This window comes from Malaclemys terrapin, chromosome 10, assembly GCF_027887155.1.
Source record: "Malaclemys terrapin pileata isolate rMalTer1 chromosome 10, rMalTer1.hap1, whole genome shotgun sequence".
Classification (NCBI taxonomy): domain Eukaryota; kingdom Metazoa; phylum Chordata; order Testudines; family Emydidae; genus Malaclemys; species Malaclemys terrapin.
In genome coordinates this window covers 48196068-48216823 of record NC_071514.1, presented here as the reverse complement: position 1 = coordinate 48216823, position 20756 = coordinate 48196068, and the positions used below count along the sequence as shown (strand labels likewise).

General features: G+C 43.3%; 1 protein-coding gene across 3 annotated transcripts; it reads right to left on the bottom strand.

Annotated features, from left to right (window-relative positions):
• Positions 1-384: 384 nt before the first annotated feature.
• Positions 385-20601, bottom strand: LOC128844306 (WW domain-binding protein 2-like). 3 transcript variants are annotated; one of them, XM_054041921.1, is made up of 9 exons: positions 20513-20601; positions 17198-17380; positions 16979-17087; positions 15515-15635; positions 14329-14418; positions 10858-10944; positions 9727-9822; positions 5152-5236; positions 385-3190 (listed from the first exon to the last, which is right to left on the bottom strand). In XM_054041921.1, exons 3-8 carry the CDS (start codon positions 17042-17044, stop codon positions 5169-5171), a joined length of 528 nt encoding a protein of 175 aa, XP_053897896.1. In that variant the 5' UTR covers positions 17045-17087; positions 17198-17380; positions 20513-20601; the 3' UTR covers positions 385-3190; positions 5152-5168. The 3 variants fall into 3 exon arrangements, with proteins under 3 accessions (XP_053897896.1, XP_053897894.1, XP_053897895.1); XM_054041919.1 differs by lacking the exon at positions 17198-17380 and adding an exon at positions 19612-19724 and having other exon boundaries at positions 20513-20600; XM_054041920.1 differs by lacking the exon at positions 20513-20601 and adding an exon at positions 19612-19931.
• Positions 20602-20756: the final 155 nt, after the last annotated feature.

Below are 20756 nucleotides of genomic sequence, written 5' to 3'. Positions count from 1 at the left end.
AATCCATGGACCAAATGACTCCAGATTTGCACCACTAACTCTAGCCCTGGCCTTGAAGTGGCACCACATTGTTCTAGAGGGCTGGTTCTGCCACAACAGTTCACGTTGCACCAGGACTTCCATATGAACAGGGGTGGAAAGGATCTATGCTATCATTTTAAAATGTTCGGTGTAGTTTGTGCACTGCTTGATTTTTCTATAGCAGTTTCTGGGGACATGAGGGGGAGGAATATCATTTGAGGTTTGCCATGACTGTTTTGAACAGGGCCATCTAACACCAATTTTTCTACAGTCTGACAATTTATTTCAGACCCCACTTTCACAGAAATTACAGCACTTTGAGCTAGACAGGTGTGTGAGAGAGGATCAGGTATTGTAGAAAGCTGAAATTTGTTTTGTGTTTATTTTTCATGAGAGACATAATTTACTTCTTTGACTGATGACAGTATCCTGGCACCGTGTTAGTCAATGTCGACCTTACCCCCGGCCTTATTTGCAGCCCTCCCAGTGAGAAACCAGTATCAGCTCCCACTTTGGAATATAAAGCATTAGGTGCCTGTCTGCCCCCAGGCAAAATCAGTGTTTGTTTAACTGAGAGAGCCAGCTGGGCCTGGTGGATAGAGCAATGGGCTGGGACTCAAGACCTGGATTCTATTCCCAGCTCTGCTAATGGCCTGATGTGCGACCTTGGGCAAGTTACATCATCTCTCTGTACCTCAGTTTCCCCATCTGCAAAATAGGGATAATATCCATTGTAAAGCATTTTGAGAGCTACTTACGAAAGCACTAGATAAGAGCTAGGTATTTTTATTAATAATAATCAAATAATTTATTAGTTGATCCTAATAAAAAAATAGAACAAAATACCGCAATGAGCTGGCCAGGGCATCACAGGCTGGAATCAGAAGTGTCCACTCTGCATCATAGACCCTGTACTGCTGTCATGTAATAGAGAGTCTCCTTTAGCTCAAACAAAAGTCGATCTTGGAGCAGGAGAATCTGAGTTCTCTCCCTGTTGTGGCCATCAAGTTCTACATTGCTGTGGTGGCCAGCCTAACTGACAGCTGTGAAGTTCAATACACTTTCTTTCCACTGATCTTTACATTTAAACTTTTAAATTGTTCTGCCAAGTAAATACCACTGAGTTGATTTTTTTTGCTCTTCATTTAATTCTTGCTTTCTTAGATACTTTATCCTTCTTCCAGCATGGCCAGCATTGTTAATGTTTTTCATTAGCTTAGCCATCCACACTGCTGTGCCCTGCCTGCCCCCAGATCACAATTTTAGTCCTCTCAGGCCAGGAACAAAGTCTATGATGTCTCAACTGGTTGCTATGGAGAGGGCTGTAATGGTATTAGGAAAAGCAGCAAAATATTACAGAGGTTTTCAATCCTATTTAAACAATTATAAATCATTCCCGCCCCATAGCAGCCAATCAGCAGTCAACTTCCCATATGTTCTCTCACAGATTTCAAACAAGCGCATTGTCTTGGGCACCGCTGAGAACTCATCCCTGAGGAGAAGATTTCCCCAGGGGAGGTTTCCTTTACAGCAGTGACAAAGATCACCTGGAATTTGCCAGTTGGCCAAGATTTGTTAGTGACTAAAAGTCATTAATGGCTGGTGGGCACTTGAGAAATGAGTTAGTGCTCTCAGGCCTCTCATTTCTGGTGACAGTGTCCACCTCCCCCATACAGCTGGCATTAAGTTGTAGAGAGACCAGGGATGCTGAACTAATAACACTTACAGAATAATTGTGAGCCTCCCTCACTCTGAAATAAACAAAGCTACAGTCTCCCTGTGTGTTAGTAATGCCCCGAGAGATGATCCCTCCAGGGCAGGCATAGAATATGGGAAAGACTGCATGGTCACTGTCTCTTCTGTACCTATGTGGTGCATAGAGGGGCTTTCAATCTGATATCTGGGGCACCAGCGTTTAAAGAATAATACATAATAAATTATGTAACCTGCACTAAGTACAACCTCCAACTGAGAGTCCGGTGGCACCTTAAAGACTAACAGATTTATCTGGACATAAAACCCACTTCAGATGCAGCTGGCTACTTCCTGTCTACAGGGACCACTTAACGATATGCCTAAGGTTTCTAGCATCATTTTGTTCAATCTTTATTTAAACACCCTGTGTTGCATCTCTCTGATTCAGGGGCAACCCTAGTTTACACTCGTAGAAGACTGGGCATAGTGGAGCCTCCTGGCCACACCTTGTCCCTTACATATACCCTCAATCCCCATGTGTTGGGACGCTGGGGGCAACAGCTGACACAGGAGGCAGCAGGGCAGCCTCCATTCACTATTCACCAGTGGAGAGTTCCCCTTCGCAGGGATAATCCTCCACTGGCCAGCTCTGGCTGCCTTGTGCCACTTATATGGTGCAAAGTCACCTTTGAAGACTGGAGAATCTGGCCCTTTCTCTTCAAGGCAACTGATTTTTGTTGGCCCCGGGGTGGTCATTTATTAGAGGGCTCACTGTACTGTAGTGAAGTACCTCTTATGACAGAAGAGGTTCTGTTGATTGCTTGGCCTGGGTATCAGAGCTTTGAAGCACCCACAACTGTATGCCACCATCCCTTCCCCTCAAAATCTGTTCATTTATAAGCAACTAAAATTTGTAGTAATGATGCCTGGCTTTTCTCTAGTGCTTTCTACCCAAGAATCTCAATGCAATTTACATACATTCATTGAGTCTTACAATCCTCCTCTGCAGTCACTATCATTATTTCCATTTTATTGGTGGGGACACTGAGACACAGTGATTTGTCCAAGGCACATAGAATATCAGGGTTGGAAGAGACCTTAGGAGGTCACCTAGTCTAACCCCCTGCTCAAAGCAGGACCAATCCCCACACTGATTTTTGCCCCAGATCCCTAAATGGCTCCCTCACAACCCTGGGTTTAGCAGGCCAATGCTCAAATCACTGAGCTATCCCTCCCCCCAGCACAGCTGAGATTAGATCTGTCTTCCAGTCCAGTATTATAACACCTTGTTCTATGATCACCTCCTACACACACTGTGTGCTTCAAAATGGTGAGCACTAAAGAATTTCTTGATACCTATGTTCCCCCTTCCTGCCTGGCTGAATGGAGAAGAATGACTGAAAATCCATCAGAGGCCAGGAATCAATTCTAATTTAATAGTCCACAGGGATGCATGGTCCCAGCTCCATGGAATCTGGAAAGAAAAAGAATATAGAAAGTCACTGTTAAAACATAAAAAGAACAGGAGTACTTGTGGCACCTTAGAGACTAACAAATTTATTAGAGCATAAGCTTTCGTGGACTACAGCCCACTTCTTCGGATGGGCTGTAGTCCATGAAAGCTTATGCTCTAATAAATTTGTTAGTCTCTAAGGTGCCACAAGTACTCCTGTTCTTTTTGCGGATACAGACTAACATGGCTGCTACTCTGAAACCTGTTAAAACATAGTGGCCAGGCCTATATCAACTAAGATCACACGAGCTGAAACACCAGCTGCTGGCTTTAGGCTTACTGAGCTGTACCACGCCGCCTGTAAATTCGGGTTCATAGTTCAAATAGGACCATCAGAGTTTGACAGTCTGGGACTCTACTCTGCACAAACATAGCCACTTTGGGAAGCCTATGTTATTACACAAACCCCAGGAGGAAAACAGTAGTAATACTTTGCACGTACATAGTGGTTTTCTTTTGAGGCTCTCAAAGTGCTGGAGCTACTATTAGCCTGTTTTACAGATAGGGAAACTGAGGCAAAGATGCATTCCCTTCTCTATAGATTAGGTTGCCATAAGCCCAGGCTCAAGTCCTTCCTTCCACTGGGTGCCAGGCAGTTTTTGATGCTAGTTTAAGGTCTTGGTCCTAATCTTCAAAGCAATTAATGGTTCAAGCTGTAGCTACATTAAAGACCCACTTTTGATCAATAACCAACACAACAGCTGTGATCCTCTAAGACATTGCAGCTCACAAAGCTCAGGATGAAGCAATCTTGGTAAAGGGGACCTAGCTATGGAACAAACTTCCAGAGGTGAATGCAGAGAATCTGACCATCTTTAGGAAATGCTGCAAAACCTTCCTCTTTGAAAAGGTCTCTCTACCTTAGAGTGATGTGACAGCATTGACACACTCCCTTCTATCCAAAACCCTCCCTGAAACTAATCAACTTAAAAACCCCAAAATAGAAGTAAAATAATGCATGCTTAAAAATAAAGCAAAACCAAAAACCCTACCCAAAGAAGTTTTCATTTCAAAAAGGGAGAAACTCCATGAAAACCACTACAGACTTTGCTATTGCTATTTATTTTTACATGGAAGGTACTCAGATATTACAGTGATGGGTAGCAGGATAAAACACTATGGTAGGCAGCTAAATAGAGAGGTTTCAGAGTAACAGCCGTGTTAGTCTGTATCCGCAAAAAGAAGAACAGGAGTACTTGTGGCACCTTAGAGACTAACAAATTTATTAGAGCATAAGCTTTCGTGGACTACAGCCCACTTCTTCGGATGCATCCGAAGAAGTGGGCTGTAGTCCACGAAAGCTTATGCTCTAATAAATTTGTTAGTCTCTAAGGTGCCACAAGTACTCCTGTTCTTCTTTTTAAATAGAGAGGGGAAGTGACATGCCCAGTCACATCATGAGTAATATCAAAGCAGGGAATACAACCCATTTCTTCCCATTTCCATTCACTGCTATACTTGTTAAATAACAGTGCCTTCCTCAAAATGCTTGTCCTCTTTACACTTTCATGCTAGAAGCTGGTTCTGTTACCATGACTTTCAGTGATATGGACTACAGGTGTTCATAGGAACAGGAGATATTTCCCAATCAGATTAGATAACCACAGGCCAGTTGGAAATTTGCATGTGAAGGACATGGGGCTACGCTCCCATCGAGATCATGGTGTTTGGCTGGCTGAGTTTTCTGGATATGGTTTGGGGTTGGAAAACAATGCACAAAGACAAGTGTGTGTGTGGGGGGGAAATCTGAGCTTTTACTGCTGCAGGAAGCACAATGAGATGCAGGGTAACAGAGCAGCTTGTCAGAAACCGAATCAGGCTTTGTCAGTGGAATTTTGCGTCATTGCCCTCTCAGAACTGTCATGCTGGGGGGAGTCGAGGAAAAGGAGAAAGCAAGGGACACAAAGGTTTTATGTCCATACATTTCTGGGCTGGCTCCTCAGTTCTGCCTGTCTGTCTGTTCTTGGGTTCTCAGGGCCCTGCAGTGGCAGCAGCCCCCTTGGCTCTCTGAGAAATAAGAAAAAAGTGGAGACAACATTATTATCCTTCACAATAGCTCCTATATACCATCTTGAAAAGTGGAGCTGGGCCTGCCCCACCTCAGAGGAGCCAAACAGCCCCACATCTGGGGTCTGTAAGGGGCCAGTGTCCTGCTCCAGCCTTTCTAGTAGGCTGAACCAGAACTCTGCATCTGAACAACATCCTGAATTCCTGAGGAGGTTAGATCTGGTTTGGATCCAAACTGTACTGATCTGTCCCAATGGCAAAGAGAGATCGATTTTCAAGCACGGCATGCCTGCCATGTACATTTGCCCTGGGCTGAGCCATGTGAATGGACCCCAGATATAGGCAATAGCCTGGGACTGACCTGGGTACAATTACACTGTGCACAGATATAGGCAATGGCATGCATCCCTCCTACTGTGCTGCCCGTAGTGAAGAATTATACTTTCTGGAATCAATGGCAGCATTTCACCAAGAGTGTTCCTTCCTGCCAGCCCTAGTAAAGATCGCTTTGATATTATTTACTGTTATTGGGCTTTTACGTTAAGGCCTAAGACATCTCAAACTAGGCTCTCAAAAATCTCTTCTTTGTCCATACAGCACCCAGCTCACTGGGGCCCTGAATCCAACTAGGCACTCTGGGCACTATTATAATACAAATAATGAATAAGAATAATGAATTGATAGTCAATGAAAGACTAGTAAACAATAGCTCAAAATTTGGGATACAGTTCAAGGATGTGAACCAGCTAATAAGAACCTCATAGGCTGATCCCCTCCACAACATTTTGACATCTACCCTGCTCCAATCTCTCATCCACAAAGTCATATCACACGAATGGTCACCCAAAACACAAAGGATGGTTCAACATTGGTGATATTATCGAGATATCTGTCCCATTTCTGTGCATATGGTTAGTAACAAATAAGTAAAGTGCTTTGCTGTATTAAATATCAGTGGGAAAAGCGACTAGGAGGATGGTGGTTTCAATATATTTTAACGTTTGAGTTAAACAAATATAGAAAATCTCACAAAACATTTTCTGTAGCTGGAAAATAACTTATCAAGGAAACTGGAGATGTCACTGGTTACAGTGAGCTAAAATGTAAAAATATATTAGTATGTTAGCATTTTTTCAATGCATTTCTCTAACATATGTATATATTACTGTAGATCTTTTTGGTTATGTTTATTATATCTGTTTTGCTTATGATAGTGGTTGTGACACTGCACCCCATATTCTTCACAGTGATATTATTATGGCATAATTATGATGCATTTTATGCAAGATAAGTCATGTGAGATATCATTGGAAAGGTTATGATTTACTGAATATGATCATCCTATTTGTATGCATCTATCATTTTTGTATCTGAAATTAGGAATATTGACTATATATGGGGATTGGTCCTGCTTTGAGCAGGGGGTTGGACTAGATGACCTCCTGAGGTCCCTTCCAACCCTGACATTCTATGATTCTATCATTTGTATTACAAATGTGTTTACACCTGGGGAATGCCCACTAGGCAGAATGCACACAGTCTAGATGGCTGGCTGGGAAGGGCCATTAGAGAAAACAATAGGCCTTAGAACAGTGGTTCTCAAACTTTTGTACTGATGTCCCCTTTCACATAGCAAGCCTCTGAGTGTGACCCCCCCCTAATAAATTAAAAATACTTTCTAATATATTTAACACCATTATAAATGCTGGAGGCAGAGCGGGGTTTGGGGTGGAGGCTGACAGCTCGCGACCCCCCATGTAATAACCTCGTGACCCCCTGAGGGGTCCTGACCCCCAGTTTGAGAACCCCTGCCTTAGAAGAAGTTTATCTCCCACCAGGGGTGGGGGGGTGGCTTCCTGAGGACACTGCAAGCAGCCTCTGACTCCTGGCTGCTGTAACACTACAGGGTCATGTGACCAGGTCACCTGATACTGGACTCCCTATTGAAATACCAGTGTTTTTCCACTGACTGGCATGGGAACTAAGCTTTGAGACAAAGGGTTCCCGCCATTTGCAAAAATTATTTAAGGCAGGGGAGTGACATCATCATGGTTCTTCACTGACTCCCCGCCCAAAGAGACTCCTGGAAACACCTGAGAAACAAAGACTGAACTGGGGGGGAAGTGCTGGACCTAGGCTAGAGGGATTTTTAGTCTGTGAGAGGAACACCTGGGGTTTCTAAGCTGTAAGCAAGTGCAACTGGCCCCTTAAGAATCTCTGCAGCCTGCTCGAATCATCATTTAGGGTGAGAATTTGCTACTCATATCCAATCTTAGTATATTAAGCTTAGTTTGCATGTTTTGTTTGTTTGCTAGGTTATCTGCTTTGATCGGTTTGCTATCCCTTATAACAGTGGTGGGTAACCTATGGCTCATGGGCTGCATGCAGCCTGTCAGGGTAATCTGCTGGTGGGCCGAGAAACAGTTTGTTTACTTTGACCGTCCGCAGGCACAGCCGCCCGCAGTTCCTAGTGGCCATGGTTTGCTGTTCCCGGAGCTGCGAGCGGCTGTGCCTGCGGACGGTCAATGTAAACAAACTGTCTCGTTGCCTGACAGTGGATTACCCTGACGGGCTGCAGGTTGCCCACTACTGCCTTATAATCACTTAAAATCTCTCTTTTGTAGTTAATAAATTTTATTTTTTCTTTGTTTAAAACCAGTGTGTGGGAGTCATAACTTGGGGCAGAAAGCTGTTGCGTATCCCTTCTCCACATTGAGGGAGGGGGCGAATTTCATGTGCTTACTCTATACAGATCTCTGGGCAGCACAAGACGGTATAATTTTGGGTTTACACTCCAGAGGGGGGCGTGCACTGGAGAAGCTGGGCAGTTCCTTAGATGAAGCCTCCCCATGCAGAGTTGATCAGTGTCTGTATGTTCTGCAACTGGATGTGTCCCTAACAGTATGTGTGCTGGAGCCTGGAGAGGGCTTGGCAGGCTGGTGGGTCAGGGGGGCTCAGTGGTACCCCAGTTTCAGGTGGCACCCTGGGGGGGAACACGTCACAGTAGTCTCCTTTGTAAATCATTGAGAGCTACTGATGAAAAGCGCTAGATAAGAGCTAGGTTATTATTATGTTTCTCTCAAATAGATTAGGGATTTTACAATGATTCAAGCCAATGACTCCAGCTTCTTGATAGATGGGGAAAGTGAGGTTAAGGCTCAGGTCCTGCAAACACCTATGCATGTGCTTAACTTTAAGCATCTGAGTAAGCGCACGTGTCCTCAAGTATAATACAGTAGTATGTAAGTAGTCCCCTTGCCCAGGCACTGCCTGTAGAACTCTGGCTAGTCATTCAAGGTACATGTACACTACATCTGGGAGGCGCGATTCCCAACTTGGGTAGATATACATGTGCTAACTTTGATCGAGCTAGCACAGGGCATCGTAGGTAAGCTGCCTGAGGACAATCCCTTCTGAGATCCTAGGCATGCACTCAGGCGATCAGCCTGAGGTACAGCCTGTCCTGCTGTGGCCACACCACTATTTTTAGCACACTGACTCGATCAAAGCTAGCACATGTACATCTAGCAGAGCTGGGAATCACACCACTCATCTGCAATGTAGATGCACCCTAAGGCTCTCATCATTCGAACACTTAGACATATGCTTCACTTTAAGTATGTGAATGAGCCTATTGGCTTCAATGGATTAGCACATGCAGGATTGAGGCCTTAGTGGCTTGCTCAACATTACACAGAGCAGTGCCTAAATCAAGGGTCAGCAACCTTTCAGAAGTGGTGTGCTGAGTCTTCATTTATTCTCTCTAACTTAAGGTTTCACGTGCCAGTAATACATTTTAACATTTTTAGAAGGTCTCTTTCTATAAGTCTATAATATATAACTAAACTGTTGTTGTATGTAAAGTAAATAAGATTTTTAAAATGTGTAAGAAGCTTCATTTAAAATGAAATTAAAATGCAGAGCCCCCTGGACCAGTGGCCTGGGCAGTGTGAGTGCCACTGAAAATCAGCTCGCGTGTCGGCACACGTGCCATAGGTTGCCTACCCCTGGCCTAAATCCTCTCTGCATTGGTAACTCTGCGCTGTCATGTGGGGTGGAATATGAGCTGCTTTGTACTGACTGAGACTTCTGTGGTGGTAATAAGCTGCATCCCCTGGGGAATTGGGAGGTCTCCCCGTTTGTCAAAGCTCTAGATGAGGTTCCAACTAGATCCTCTGAGTACCTGTGTACAGAGAACATCCATCCCAAACTCCTTCCACAACACGCATGTCATATTATCAACCATGCCATGGGTCTCAACCTCCCTCACTGAGATAGGAGAGAAGTTTGATGCTGAAGTCACAGGGAGGATTCCCCCTGAATCTTAGTTCTTGCAGCTTGTGGGGGCAGGTGTGAAGAAAGCTGCTGAGATGTTTCAGCCGGCCCTGCAGTTGTGGATCACGCTGGGAGGAGCTGAGCCTTATCTATCAGGGAGCCAGCGAGGTGACTTACAGCTGTGTGACACCCTGTGTGCCCTTGTGCTGACTTACCTCTTGGGCTTGTTGACTCCACTTCAGAGTAGGGTGGGGGTAACTCTGGTGGGCCAGGATAGGGGGGTGGCCAATATGGAAGTGTGTTGAGCAAACCTGCCCAGGGAGAACAGAAACCTTTCAGCATCTCAGGTGTGAACAGAGATCCCACCTTAGCTGAAGCCTCCGCCCAGTACCCTCTTTCAGTTTAGTGCTGACATGCTACTTGCTCTGGGTTATAACATGTGAGTGCCTGAGCTGAACAGTCCAAATGGAACTCTTTCTCTCTCACATTCTTCGTTTTCTATTCCTTACTGATTTCCGGGCTTCAGAGGAGTTCCTCGGTGAAGATCTAGCTTATCCTGGGAAATAGCTCTGAAGGAAAAACTGAGCTACCCCAAGGCAGTTTCACCAAATGACTATGGAATAGAAGTTCCTCTACTGGTGCTGGGGCTCCAATAATGCACTTTATTACTGCTCTGAGGTCCCAATCCTGAGAGGTGCTGAGGTACTGTAAGTCTCTGAGTGCCTTCAACTCCCACAGACTCCAATGGGAATTGAGTGCTCAGCATCTTGCAGGTCTAGGCCCTAATTATGAGTCATTGATTTCAACAGATATGTAACAGATTTAGTCATGTTGCTTAATGTGCTACTGGAAGGTGCTCAGATACTACAGTGATGAGTGCACTGTGAGAATCTACACAGAACAGAACAGAACATGGGCCAACTTTAACAAATATTAAGGGCAGACTGCTGATCACTGAGAGCAATGGGAGTGGCAAAAGCACATCCTAGGGAGGAATTTAACCCTACGATAGCTCAGGATTCATGTCAGGAAAGCATGGGCCCACAGGGCTGGGTGGGGAAGCCCAGGTGTGAATGAAGAAGGTAACTGAGCTCTTCTCTCATCTGAGAAAGGCTGAGCCCTTCACACTACCAACAATACTGCTAGTGGAGCACAGTGTGGGGTAACCCAGGAATGAAAGAACCTGGATATAGAAGGCCTGATCCAAAGTCTTTGAAGTCAATGGAAAGATTTTGACTGACTTCTATGAGCATTGGATGGGCCCATGGTTCTCTCCTCTCTCAGGCTCCAGCTGGAAGTTTGGAGGATATTTCACGTAACCAGGGTGAAAACGTTTCAATGCTTACGGGGAACCCGAGGTGCTGATGGGTGGGTGTAGGTGTAGATGGAGGCTGTTGGATAGTCCTGAAGATTAGCAGCCTCTCTTAATGTATCTGTATATTTAGCAAGCAGAAAGAAAATCATGTTAGTAAAAATAAATCCTTTGCATGTGTCTAGTACCTTTAAACTGTGAGTCTCACAGTGCTTTGCAAGTACAAATCTAGCTGTTGGAAAGATTTACAAGGCACTAATCCCCATGATGCCACAGCACTGAATCTCCTCAAGCACTGGGAGCAGGAGTTGGACTGAGCCAGGATGCTGTACCAACACTCCTCTGTGGCTCTAATCGATTCTGCAGAATTTAAATGTTCACTGAAAAGGTAATTACATTTTCTAGACATTGTAGTTTTGAAGACAACCTTTTGAACAGAAGCCAGTTCAGTGGTGCCTCCCTGAGTCTGCATGCAGCCTGAAACAATACCTTTGCCCCCCGGCATCTTACTAGGTTATTGACTCTAAAGCTCAATGATAACAGTGATGGCAACATTGTTAACTATTGCACCACTGAGCCTGTGTGCAGAAACATCCAGCTACTTTAGAACTGGTGGCAGAGTGTGGAGGACTGATTTTCCTACGAATTAAACTAAGGTACAGAGAGGGGAAGTCAGTGATAGGGCAGACACTAGAACCCAAGAAGTCCAGATTCTAACCAGTCAAAAATTAAACACTTTTAATTAAACATACTGACAAACTACATCGGTGAATTCTATCTGCACCAAAGCAGCGTCAGGTAGGAGAATATGAGGTGGAAAACGCAGGGCATAGATCAGTGCTAGGAAGAGGATCCTTGTATTAAGGACTGGTGCTAAAGCTCTGGAAAAAAATCCTTGCCATGAGAGGGTTCATGGGAGATGACTGACCCTGACTTATGCCTCAGGCTAATAGATCCTTCGGGGTCAGAAAGTTTTTCCTGGTAACATAAATTTTATCTGACTTAATGTCATCATATCCCATAAGTACTAGCTATACTCAACTGTTTGCTCTAGTTCTGGCCCCTACTTTATCATGCTAACTAGTTCCTCCTCTGTGGGTGTTTACACCCACTCAGATATCTGGGGATAGAGATCCATATATTTGATGCTTAGCCAAGGGTTTCAACAACTGTTAGACAAATTCCTAATTGTCTCATCTGCAGGTATGATCATTATTATGTAGTAATTACTGTCATGTAAATTACAGAATCCTAAATATCAAAAACCAGATCCACAAAGGTATTTAGGCGCTTCACTTCCCTTGAAATTCAGTGTTGTGAGCATGTTGGTCCCAGGATATTAGAGAGACAAGATGAGTGAGGTATGGTAGAACCTCAGAGTTACGAACACCTCAGGAATGGAGGTTATTTGTAACTCTGAACAAACATTATGGTTGTTCTTTCAAAAGTTTACAACTGAACATTGATTTAATACAGCTTTTAAACTTTACTATGCAGAAGAAAAATGCTGCTTTCCCTTTATTTTTTTTTTTTAGTAGTTTACATTTAACACTATACAATATTTACATACTTTTTGGGTTTTTTTGGTCTCTGCTGCTGCCTATTGCATGCTGTACTTCTGGTTCCAAATGAGGTGTGTGGTTGCCAGGTCAGTTTTTGTAACTCTGGTGTTCGTAACTCTGAGGTTCTATTGTAATATCTTTTGTTGGACCAACTTCTGCTGATGAAAGAAACAAGCTTTCAAGCTCACACAAAGCTCTGGGCTCTGTGAAGAAGAGAAGGAGCTCTGCATAAGTCAAAAGCTTGTCTCTTTCACCAACAGAAATTGGTCCAACAAAAGGTTTAGGCGCCTCACTCCCCTTGTCTCTCTATTGAAATCGGTGGAAGCTAGGAGCCTAAATGTGTGTGTGGATCTGGGCCCAACTTCATGCAGGAGCTTGGGAAATCCAGCCAACATGCCAGTCAACCCTTGGAGTGTTAATTATCTTGACAAATATTCTATACAACCTCTGTGAAACTTCTTCACCTGCCTAACCAGTCCTACCATCTGCATCCATGGAAAGGTTTCTGAAACTTGCATCATACCATAAACAAAACCAAAGATGGAGCATAAGATATAGATAAGGGCTGGGAAATGTCAAGATGCCTAAGGGAGTTAGGCACCTTTTGGATATTTAGACTAGGAAATATGGTAAAAGGGTGCTGCGTCAGTTCAGAACAGGAACATCACCCGTAACAAGTCTGACCACAAGGTGTGAGAAGCAAAACAGAAGGAATCTTTAGAGCTCCATACTGCAAAGGGTCAGAAAAAAATTGTAGCAGCACTTCCCCCTGTCCTTTGCAAGAGGCAAAAGAAACTGAGTACAGGAGATGAAGAGAGGGACCCTGAGTGTGCATGGCAGTTGGGTTCAGGCACTGGGTTGAATCAGTATCCCTGAGCACAGTGAGGCTAAGTCTACACTACCCGCCTGAATCGGCGGGTAGAAATCGACCTCTCGGGGATCGATTTATCGCATCCCATCGGGACGCAACAATCGATCCCCAAATCGGCGCTCTTACTCCACCAGCGGAGGTGGGAGTAAGCGCCGCCGACAGAAAGCCGCAGAAGTCGATTTTGCCGCCGTCCTCACAGCGGGGTAAGTCGGCTGCGATACGTCAAATTCAGCTACGCTATTCACGTAGCTGAATTTGCATATCTTAAATCGACTCCCCCCTGTAGTGTAGATGTACCCTGAGTGAGTGCAGATGCTTGGCATGTGGCTTGTTGGTTCCACAGTTGTCTCTCTTCCTGGCTGTTTCACATGTGGGATGGGATCTGTGGTTGTGAAGGAAGAGGAGAGGGTTATTCACTTGGGATGATAATGCCCTACTTTAATGGTGCTGGGAGAATAAAGTCATCAATATATGTGAGACATTCAGGCCCAGATCCTCAAAGGTCTTAAGATACCTAACTCCCACGGATTTTCTAAAGACCCTTAGTAGTGTCGAGAGTCAGACTCCACAGCTGTTATAATGGTAACTAGGGTGACCAGATAGAAAGTGTGAAAAATCAGGACAGGAGATGTGGGGGGGGGGGGGGGGGGAATAGGCACCTATATAAGAAAAAGCCCCAAATATTGGGACTGTCCCTATAAAATCGGGACATCTGGTCACCCTAATGGTAACGTACCCATTAACACAACTCCTTGTGTTTGTGTAGGGCATAAGAGCCACAAGGCATGTACCAGCCCACACTGGTCAATCATTTGGCTTTTATATTGCATCCTTTTGTCTGTACTGCCCTTATAGGGCAGTTGTGGTGACCTTGTTCTGATTTAGAAGCACACTGGTCCACAAGTAATTTTATTAGCTTCAATAAGACTGCTCTTGCAGTATAATGAAAGGACAGGTATCAGAATCTGGCATATACATTGTAAGCCCTTTGGAGCTAGGACCTTGCCTTCCTACATGTGTATAAAACAACCATCAGACTTTTGGCATTATGCAGAACCATCAAGAGCCTCACCTGCTGAAGACAGGGTTTTGATCATATTCAGGCAATCAGTGGCTTCATACAGGAAGATGAATTTGAAGGTGAGAACACCTTGACTGGAAGCTAAGTGGATGAGATTATAGTGAGCCCATGAGTCAAGTCACCTGATGTTCCTTCACCAGAGACATTTCCTCTTTCTCCAGTTTGCTCTTTTGTCCCTGTTTCCTCATCTCTTTGAACCATGTTATTTTTCCTACTCCCATGATCTTCCCTCCCACTGTTCCATGGTTCCTTTCCCTGTCGTTATGCTGACATGAATACAACACAGAAACTACACCTGTGAGGCAATCCTTGGACTACCCTCAAATGAACCTGATGAAAGGGAGTGGTCACTCTTATATCATGTCTGTTCTTTTAGTGCTACACACAATGATCCTTTGCAGTTCTCCTCTCAGGATCTCAATGCACTTTACAATCACCAAGTTTCTCAACCAGCCTGTGGAATAGGTATCATTACCCCTCTGGGAGGAGCTGAGGCACAGAAGCGACCAACACGACACAGTAAGTAGCTGGTAGAGTTGGGGATAGAACACAGGAGTCCTGAGTCCAATCACCTGCTGTAAGTAGTTACTTGGGCCCAGATCCTCAATGGTATTTAGGCACCTAACTCCCATAGAAACCAATAGGAGTTGGGCATCTAAATAACTCTGAGGAACTGATAATGTGCGGAAAACCTGTGACACACAGTTAGCCGATAAATTCATCTGGGGTAAATATCCTCTGAAGATATTTTTTGAGGGATGCATGCGTGTGTGAGTAATGTATTTTCTATCCTAACTGAAAATGATGGCTGGTTAATCCAAGATGTATGGACATCCTGGGTTTTATCCCAGCCCTCGCTTCCTGTTTCTAGGGGATGGTCCTCCATTGCCCTCAGCTGAGTGCAAGGGAGTTGGGTTCAGACCCCCTGGAAATCAGATGTAATCGTGGTTTTATATTTGTGATGAATAATCCATGCCCTGTTTAAAGTGATCATCAAAATGATAGCAGGATATGGCCTTCTCCTGGTAAATACACCTGCATGTAGACCTCTCTACAGCCTCACAGGCAATATCTGCTAATATCCATCTGCTTCTCTTCATTCAGAGTAAGTGTGACAGGAGACACAATGACATGTGGCAGCAGTAGGGTCCTGGGCATGGTAAGGTACGACACATACTAATAGTCCCTTTGATATATTGCTGTCTGGAGCTCAGCTCCTCCCCTATCATACAGTCCCCCAGGAGCTGAAGTGGAAAGCGGATGGTCGTGGAGCCCTTGTCCTTGTGCTGGAATATCATCTAGGGAAACAGAGACAAGAACTGGTTCAGGAAGAGTATTGCTTTGAGCTTTGTTGCTTATTTGGGGAGTGTGATCAGAAAGGGAAGGGAGAGACCTAGGGAGGTGCCAATGCTGGAGATGATAAGCAAGATGCAGCTAAGCAGCTGACACCAATGCAAACCTGTAATCCCACTGCTCTACTAACTATACTGGATCCCTCTGCAAGTTCTAGAGCTTCATGCTAATCTTCATGGCAATCAGTGGGCTTTGCCTACCTTCTGAGGAATCACCTCTTTCCCTGTCAACAGTAGTTACTACAACAGCTTTGCTCACCGGCAAACATGGAATTGTCCATGAAACAAGCAAGAGTCATGGAAGTGTGAAATGGAAATTTCTCAGCTGCTGGCCCACTACTGCTGAATCCCTTCCCTGGGAGATTACAATATCCATCAATCTCACCATTGCCAGGAAGAAATGGAAAATCCATCACTTTGCAACAGCATGTGCATGATCATACCCACCCTCCGGAAATAATATATTCTAAGACATGTGGGCAGAAAGGAGAGCAACATTAGGGTGTACCAGTATGTTGTGTTTTGCCTTGACAAAGAACAACCATACGTTCAGTAGAAATGACTTTAACATTAAAGGAAACCAACAAAACAGAAGGAAAAAAGGAAAGTCTTCAGGAGAGAGGAGAGTGTGTATGTCTCTTCTGTAACAGGCTGCATCTGAAATTAATGCAAAATGGCAGCTGCCTCCAGAGAACTTAAAGGTACAGCACACAGAAAGCAAAATCATAGCTGTTGTTTCATGTACTGCATGCTGGGTAATAACATGAGAGTTGTTTTATCAGGCCTGATTTATGCTACTGGGTTTTACCAGTATAGTTAAACCAGTAAAACCCTCCTAGTATAGATGCAATTATAGAAGTACTTATACCAGGATAGTGTATGCTGTTTCCCCTAACTAGCAAAATCTATACCGGTATAACTACTTTTGTATTGCTATAATTGTCTAAACTAGGGCTCTTACCTGTGTAGTTATGTTAGCAAAAACTATCATATCTCTAAATAACATGCTGGGAAAATTTTCTTATGTAAACTAAACTGGTTCTTTATTAAAGCAGTAATTTACATAGCTGCTTCAACTGCAAATTAACAGTCTATCCACATGAACACAATCCATGCTCCTTCCTTCAGCTGCCATGCAGTTTGCTAAAGCAGTGATGTAGCGTTGTGACACCCCATATTAATTTCCTGTTTGTGTGGCTGGCTTATGGCTTTTGTAGTTTTGCCAGGTGTTCAGACACAACATCGTTTGGCATGATGTAAATAATTAGATTTAGAGTCTGGATCCTTACTTTGTACTGTGTGAGATACAGAATCCCTTTCTTTGCCCCTTGGAGCTCCTCAGGGAAGTTTGGCATCTCGTCCAGCACTAGCAGTATGTTACTGAAATGAGCTAGAACCCTGGAAACAAAACCCTCAGATATATTACCCCACAAAGAAACACACACAACAGGGAAATCAGAGGGAAAACACAGAAATGGTATGCTTAGGCCTTTCCCTTTGCACATCACCTTTATGAATGTTTGCTGAGAAGGGGCCCGATCCCGTGAGATGCTGAGTAACTCCCACAAGGTGTTGAGTGCCTCCCAAGTCCCACTGATGTTGAAGCTCACTCAGTACCTCATAGGATCAGGTCCAAAGAGAGGAAGAGAGGATTGCTGCACTGGTTCCCTGTGGTCTATGCTGTGTGTACACTAGAGAATGGAACTCTTGGTAAATGAAGCAATTAAGGTTGTCAAACGATTAAAAAATTAATTGTGATTAATTATGTGATCAAATAAATGGTATTCTATTATTGTTAAATATTTTTGGATGTTTTCCACATTTTCAACTATATTGATTTTAATTAAAACACAGAATACAAAGTGTATATTGCTCACTTTATATTTATTTGATTACAAATATCCGCACTGTAAAAAAAACAAAAGAAATAGTATTTTTCAATTAATCTAATACAAGTACTATAGTGCAATCTCTTTATCATCAAAGCTGAATTTATAAATGTAGAATTCTGTACAAAAAACCCTGCATTCAAAAATAAAACAATCAGTCCTACTTCTTGTTCAGCCAATTGCTCAGACAAACAAGTTTGTTTACATTTGCAGAAGATAATGCTACCTGCTTCTTGTTTACAATGTCACCTGAAAGTGAGAACAGGTGTTTGCATGGCACTGTTGTAGCTGGTGTCGCAAAATATTTACATGCCAGATGTGCTAAAGATTCATACATCCCTTCATGCTTCAGCCACCATTCCAGAGGACATGGGTCCACGCTGATGACAGTTTCTGATTGATAATGATCCAAATCAGTGTGGACTGATGCATGTTCATTTTCATCATCTGAGTCAGATGCCACCAGCAGAAAGTTGATTTTCTTTTTTGGTTTCTTTTTCGTGTTCTGTGGTTTCCACATCAGAGTGTTGCTCTTTCAAGACTTCTGAAAGCATGCTCCACACCTTATCCCTCTCAGATTTTGGAAGGCACTTCAGATTCTTAAATCTTGGGTCAAGTGCTGTCGCTATCTTTAGAAATTTCACATTGGTATCTTCTTTGCATTTTGTCAAATTTGCAGTGAAAGTGTTCTTAAAACGAACAATGTGCTGGGTCATCATCTGAGACTGCTATAACATGAAATATATGGGAGAATGTGGGTAAAACAGAGCAGGAGACATACTGTTCTCCCCCAGGGAGTTCAGTCACAAATTTAATTAACGCATTATTATTTTAACGAGCATGTCCTCTGGAATGATGGCCGAAGCATGAAGAGGCATATGAATCTTTCGTGCATCTGGCACGCAAATATCTTGTGACTCCAGCTACAACAATGCCATGAGAACGCTTGTTCTCACTTTCATGTTGCATTGTAATTAAGAAGTGGGCAGCATTATCTCCTGTAAATGTAAACAAACTTGTTTCTCTTAGCTATTGGCTGAACAAGCAGTAAGACTGAGTGGACTTGTAGGCTCCAAAGTTTTACAATGTTTTGTTTTTGAGTGCACTTATGTAACAAAAAAATTATATTTGTGAGTTGCACTTTCATGATAAAGAGATTGCACTACAGTACTTGTCTGAGGGGAATTGAAAAATACTATTTCTTTTGTTATTTTTACTGTGCAAATATTTGTAATCAATAATATAAAGTGAGCTCTATATACTTTGTATTCTGTGTTATAATTGAAATAGATATATTTGAAAATGTAGAAAAGCATCCAAATTTCAATTGGTATTCTATTGTTTAACAGTGCAATTCATTTTTTTGAGTTAATTGTGTGAGTTAACTGAGATTAAACAACAGGCCTAGAAGCAATGGGATAGTGCCAGTATAAGTGCTGACAGTGCAGTGCATCCATGCTAGTTATGCTATTTCATATTAGAACTATGCACTCATGATAAACACGTGAGAAGTATATATACAAGCACTAGCTAGAAGATCTGATCCCACAAACCCTCCTTGTGCAGAACTCCCATTAGGGTCAACAGAATTTCCACACAGGATTGGGCCCAACATTTCTAGGCTTGTTTAATGCTATTGTTTTATGATATAAGTACATACTACCTATATCTTTTCTGATTATTTTCTTTATATTGTTTGCAAAGCTCTCTGGGATCCCATGGGAGGAAGTTTTGCTAGATAATTGACTTTATCAGCATAATTATTACAATGAAAAAGGATCAATCAATTAAGCAGCTTTTATTTTAAAATATTAACAATTCTATTCAGCATCTGATCCTCACACAACGTATTAATCTGATCTGTCATGCTCTATATGTTTCAGAGAGAGAATTAATTTCCAGAACATAGATGGTTGCCTAAAGCAGATATTTAAGGCATATAAGTGGAAATTTTGACAATTGGACCCCCCTATGGATTTGTTGCTAAAGCTGCACACACCAACCCCACTTACAACAAAATTTGCTGGTTTTACCTTTCCTCAGAGTTGTTGGTTGTCCTGGAGAATTGGTACCTGGTCACTTCCATTCCCTATCACTGAAAGGTGCTCTGCCTCTTGACTACAGTGTCACACGCTCCCTAGGAGTGCTGGAGGCAGTGAAATGTCTGTGTGAGTGACCAGCAGCTCTTTGTGATGGCAATAGATGAGGTAACACAACAAAGGCGTTTAATACAGCAGGAGCCTTGAAATATACAAGGGCTTTGGTCTCCATAGGCCACAATCTCTCCTGGTGAGATTAGTGCAGACATAAGCACATTGAGCCCCAAAAGTATGTGCAGGGACTCACACACATTACTGGGAGTCCCACCTCAGACCCCTTAGCAACACACTGCAAACAAATAAGGGTCTACCGAGATTTGAACTCAGATTGCTGGATTCAAAGTCCAGAGTGCTAACCATTACACCATAGAAACACACAGTGAATCTGATTTTCATTTAATGGATTCTGTTTTTGTAATTAATTCTTTAAGCTGTATAGTATTTCATGAAGAAAGAGAAATGATAATGGACAATTCCAATGCTACTCAGAGGGGGAGATACAAAATAAATAGCCTTCTAGAGCAGTGGTTTTCATCCTATTTTTCATTTGCAGACCCCTAAAATTGTTTTCAAATGGTGGTACAGACCCCTTTGGCAATCTCCACGGACCATAGGTTTTGAAAACCACTGTTCTAAAGGGTGTTTATAGAGCCTTTAGTTTCTTCTGGGGGTGAGGTTCAGCCATTTACAAGTAGAGGAGAGTACGCGGTACCCAGTATATTATACATATCTAATCTGTAGTCTCAGTACCCTATTACATTGTCAGTTCCTTTAGGGTACAAACTATGGCTGCGCTAGAAATGCTGCAGCAGCGCTGCAGGGTAGAGATACTCACTCCAGTGCCAGAAGGGGTTTGCCTATCACTGTGTTGTAGTTAATCCACCTGTCCCAGAGTTGGTAGCTAGGCTGACTGAAGAATTCTGTTGACCTAGCACTGTTCACCCTGAAGTTCCCGCCGCGGGTTGCTAGGAGGCAAGCAAATGCCGAGGCCTTGAGGTAGTTTGTCCCTTCGTCTCTGCCGTCCCGGCCAAATCCCTTCCGGTGATTGACTTTCGCTTCTTCCCCATTCCCGGAAGTGA

Excerpts from the sequence above, each read along its gene's own strand:
- LOC128844306 (XM_054041919.1), bottom strand. The coding sequence starts at position 19,664 with ATGGAAGTGACCAGGTACCAATTCTCCAGGACAACCAACAACTCTGAG. Across the intron at positions 10,945-14,328 it reads CAAAACCCTGTCTTCAGCAG|ATACATTAAGAGAGGCTGCT; the intron begins GTGAGGCTCTTG and ends CTAAATATACAG. Across the intron at positions 5,237-9,726 it reads GGAGTCAACAAGCCCAAGAG|AGAGCCAAGGGGGCTGCTGC; the intron begins GTAAGTCAGCAC and ends CTTATTTCTCAG.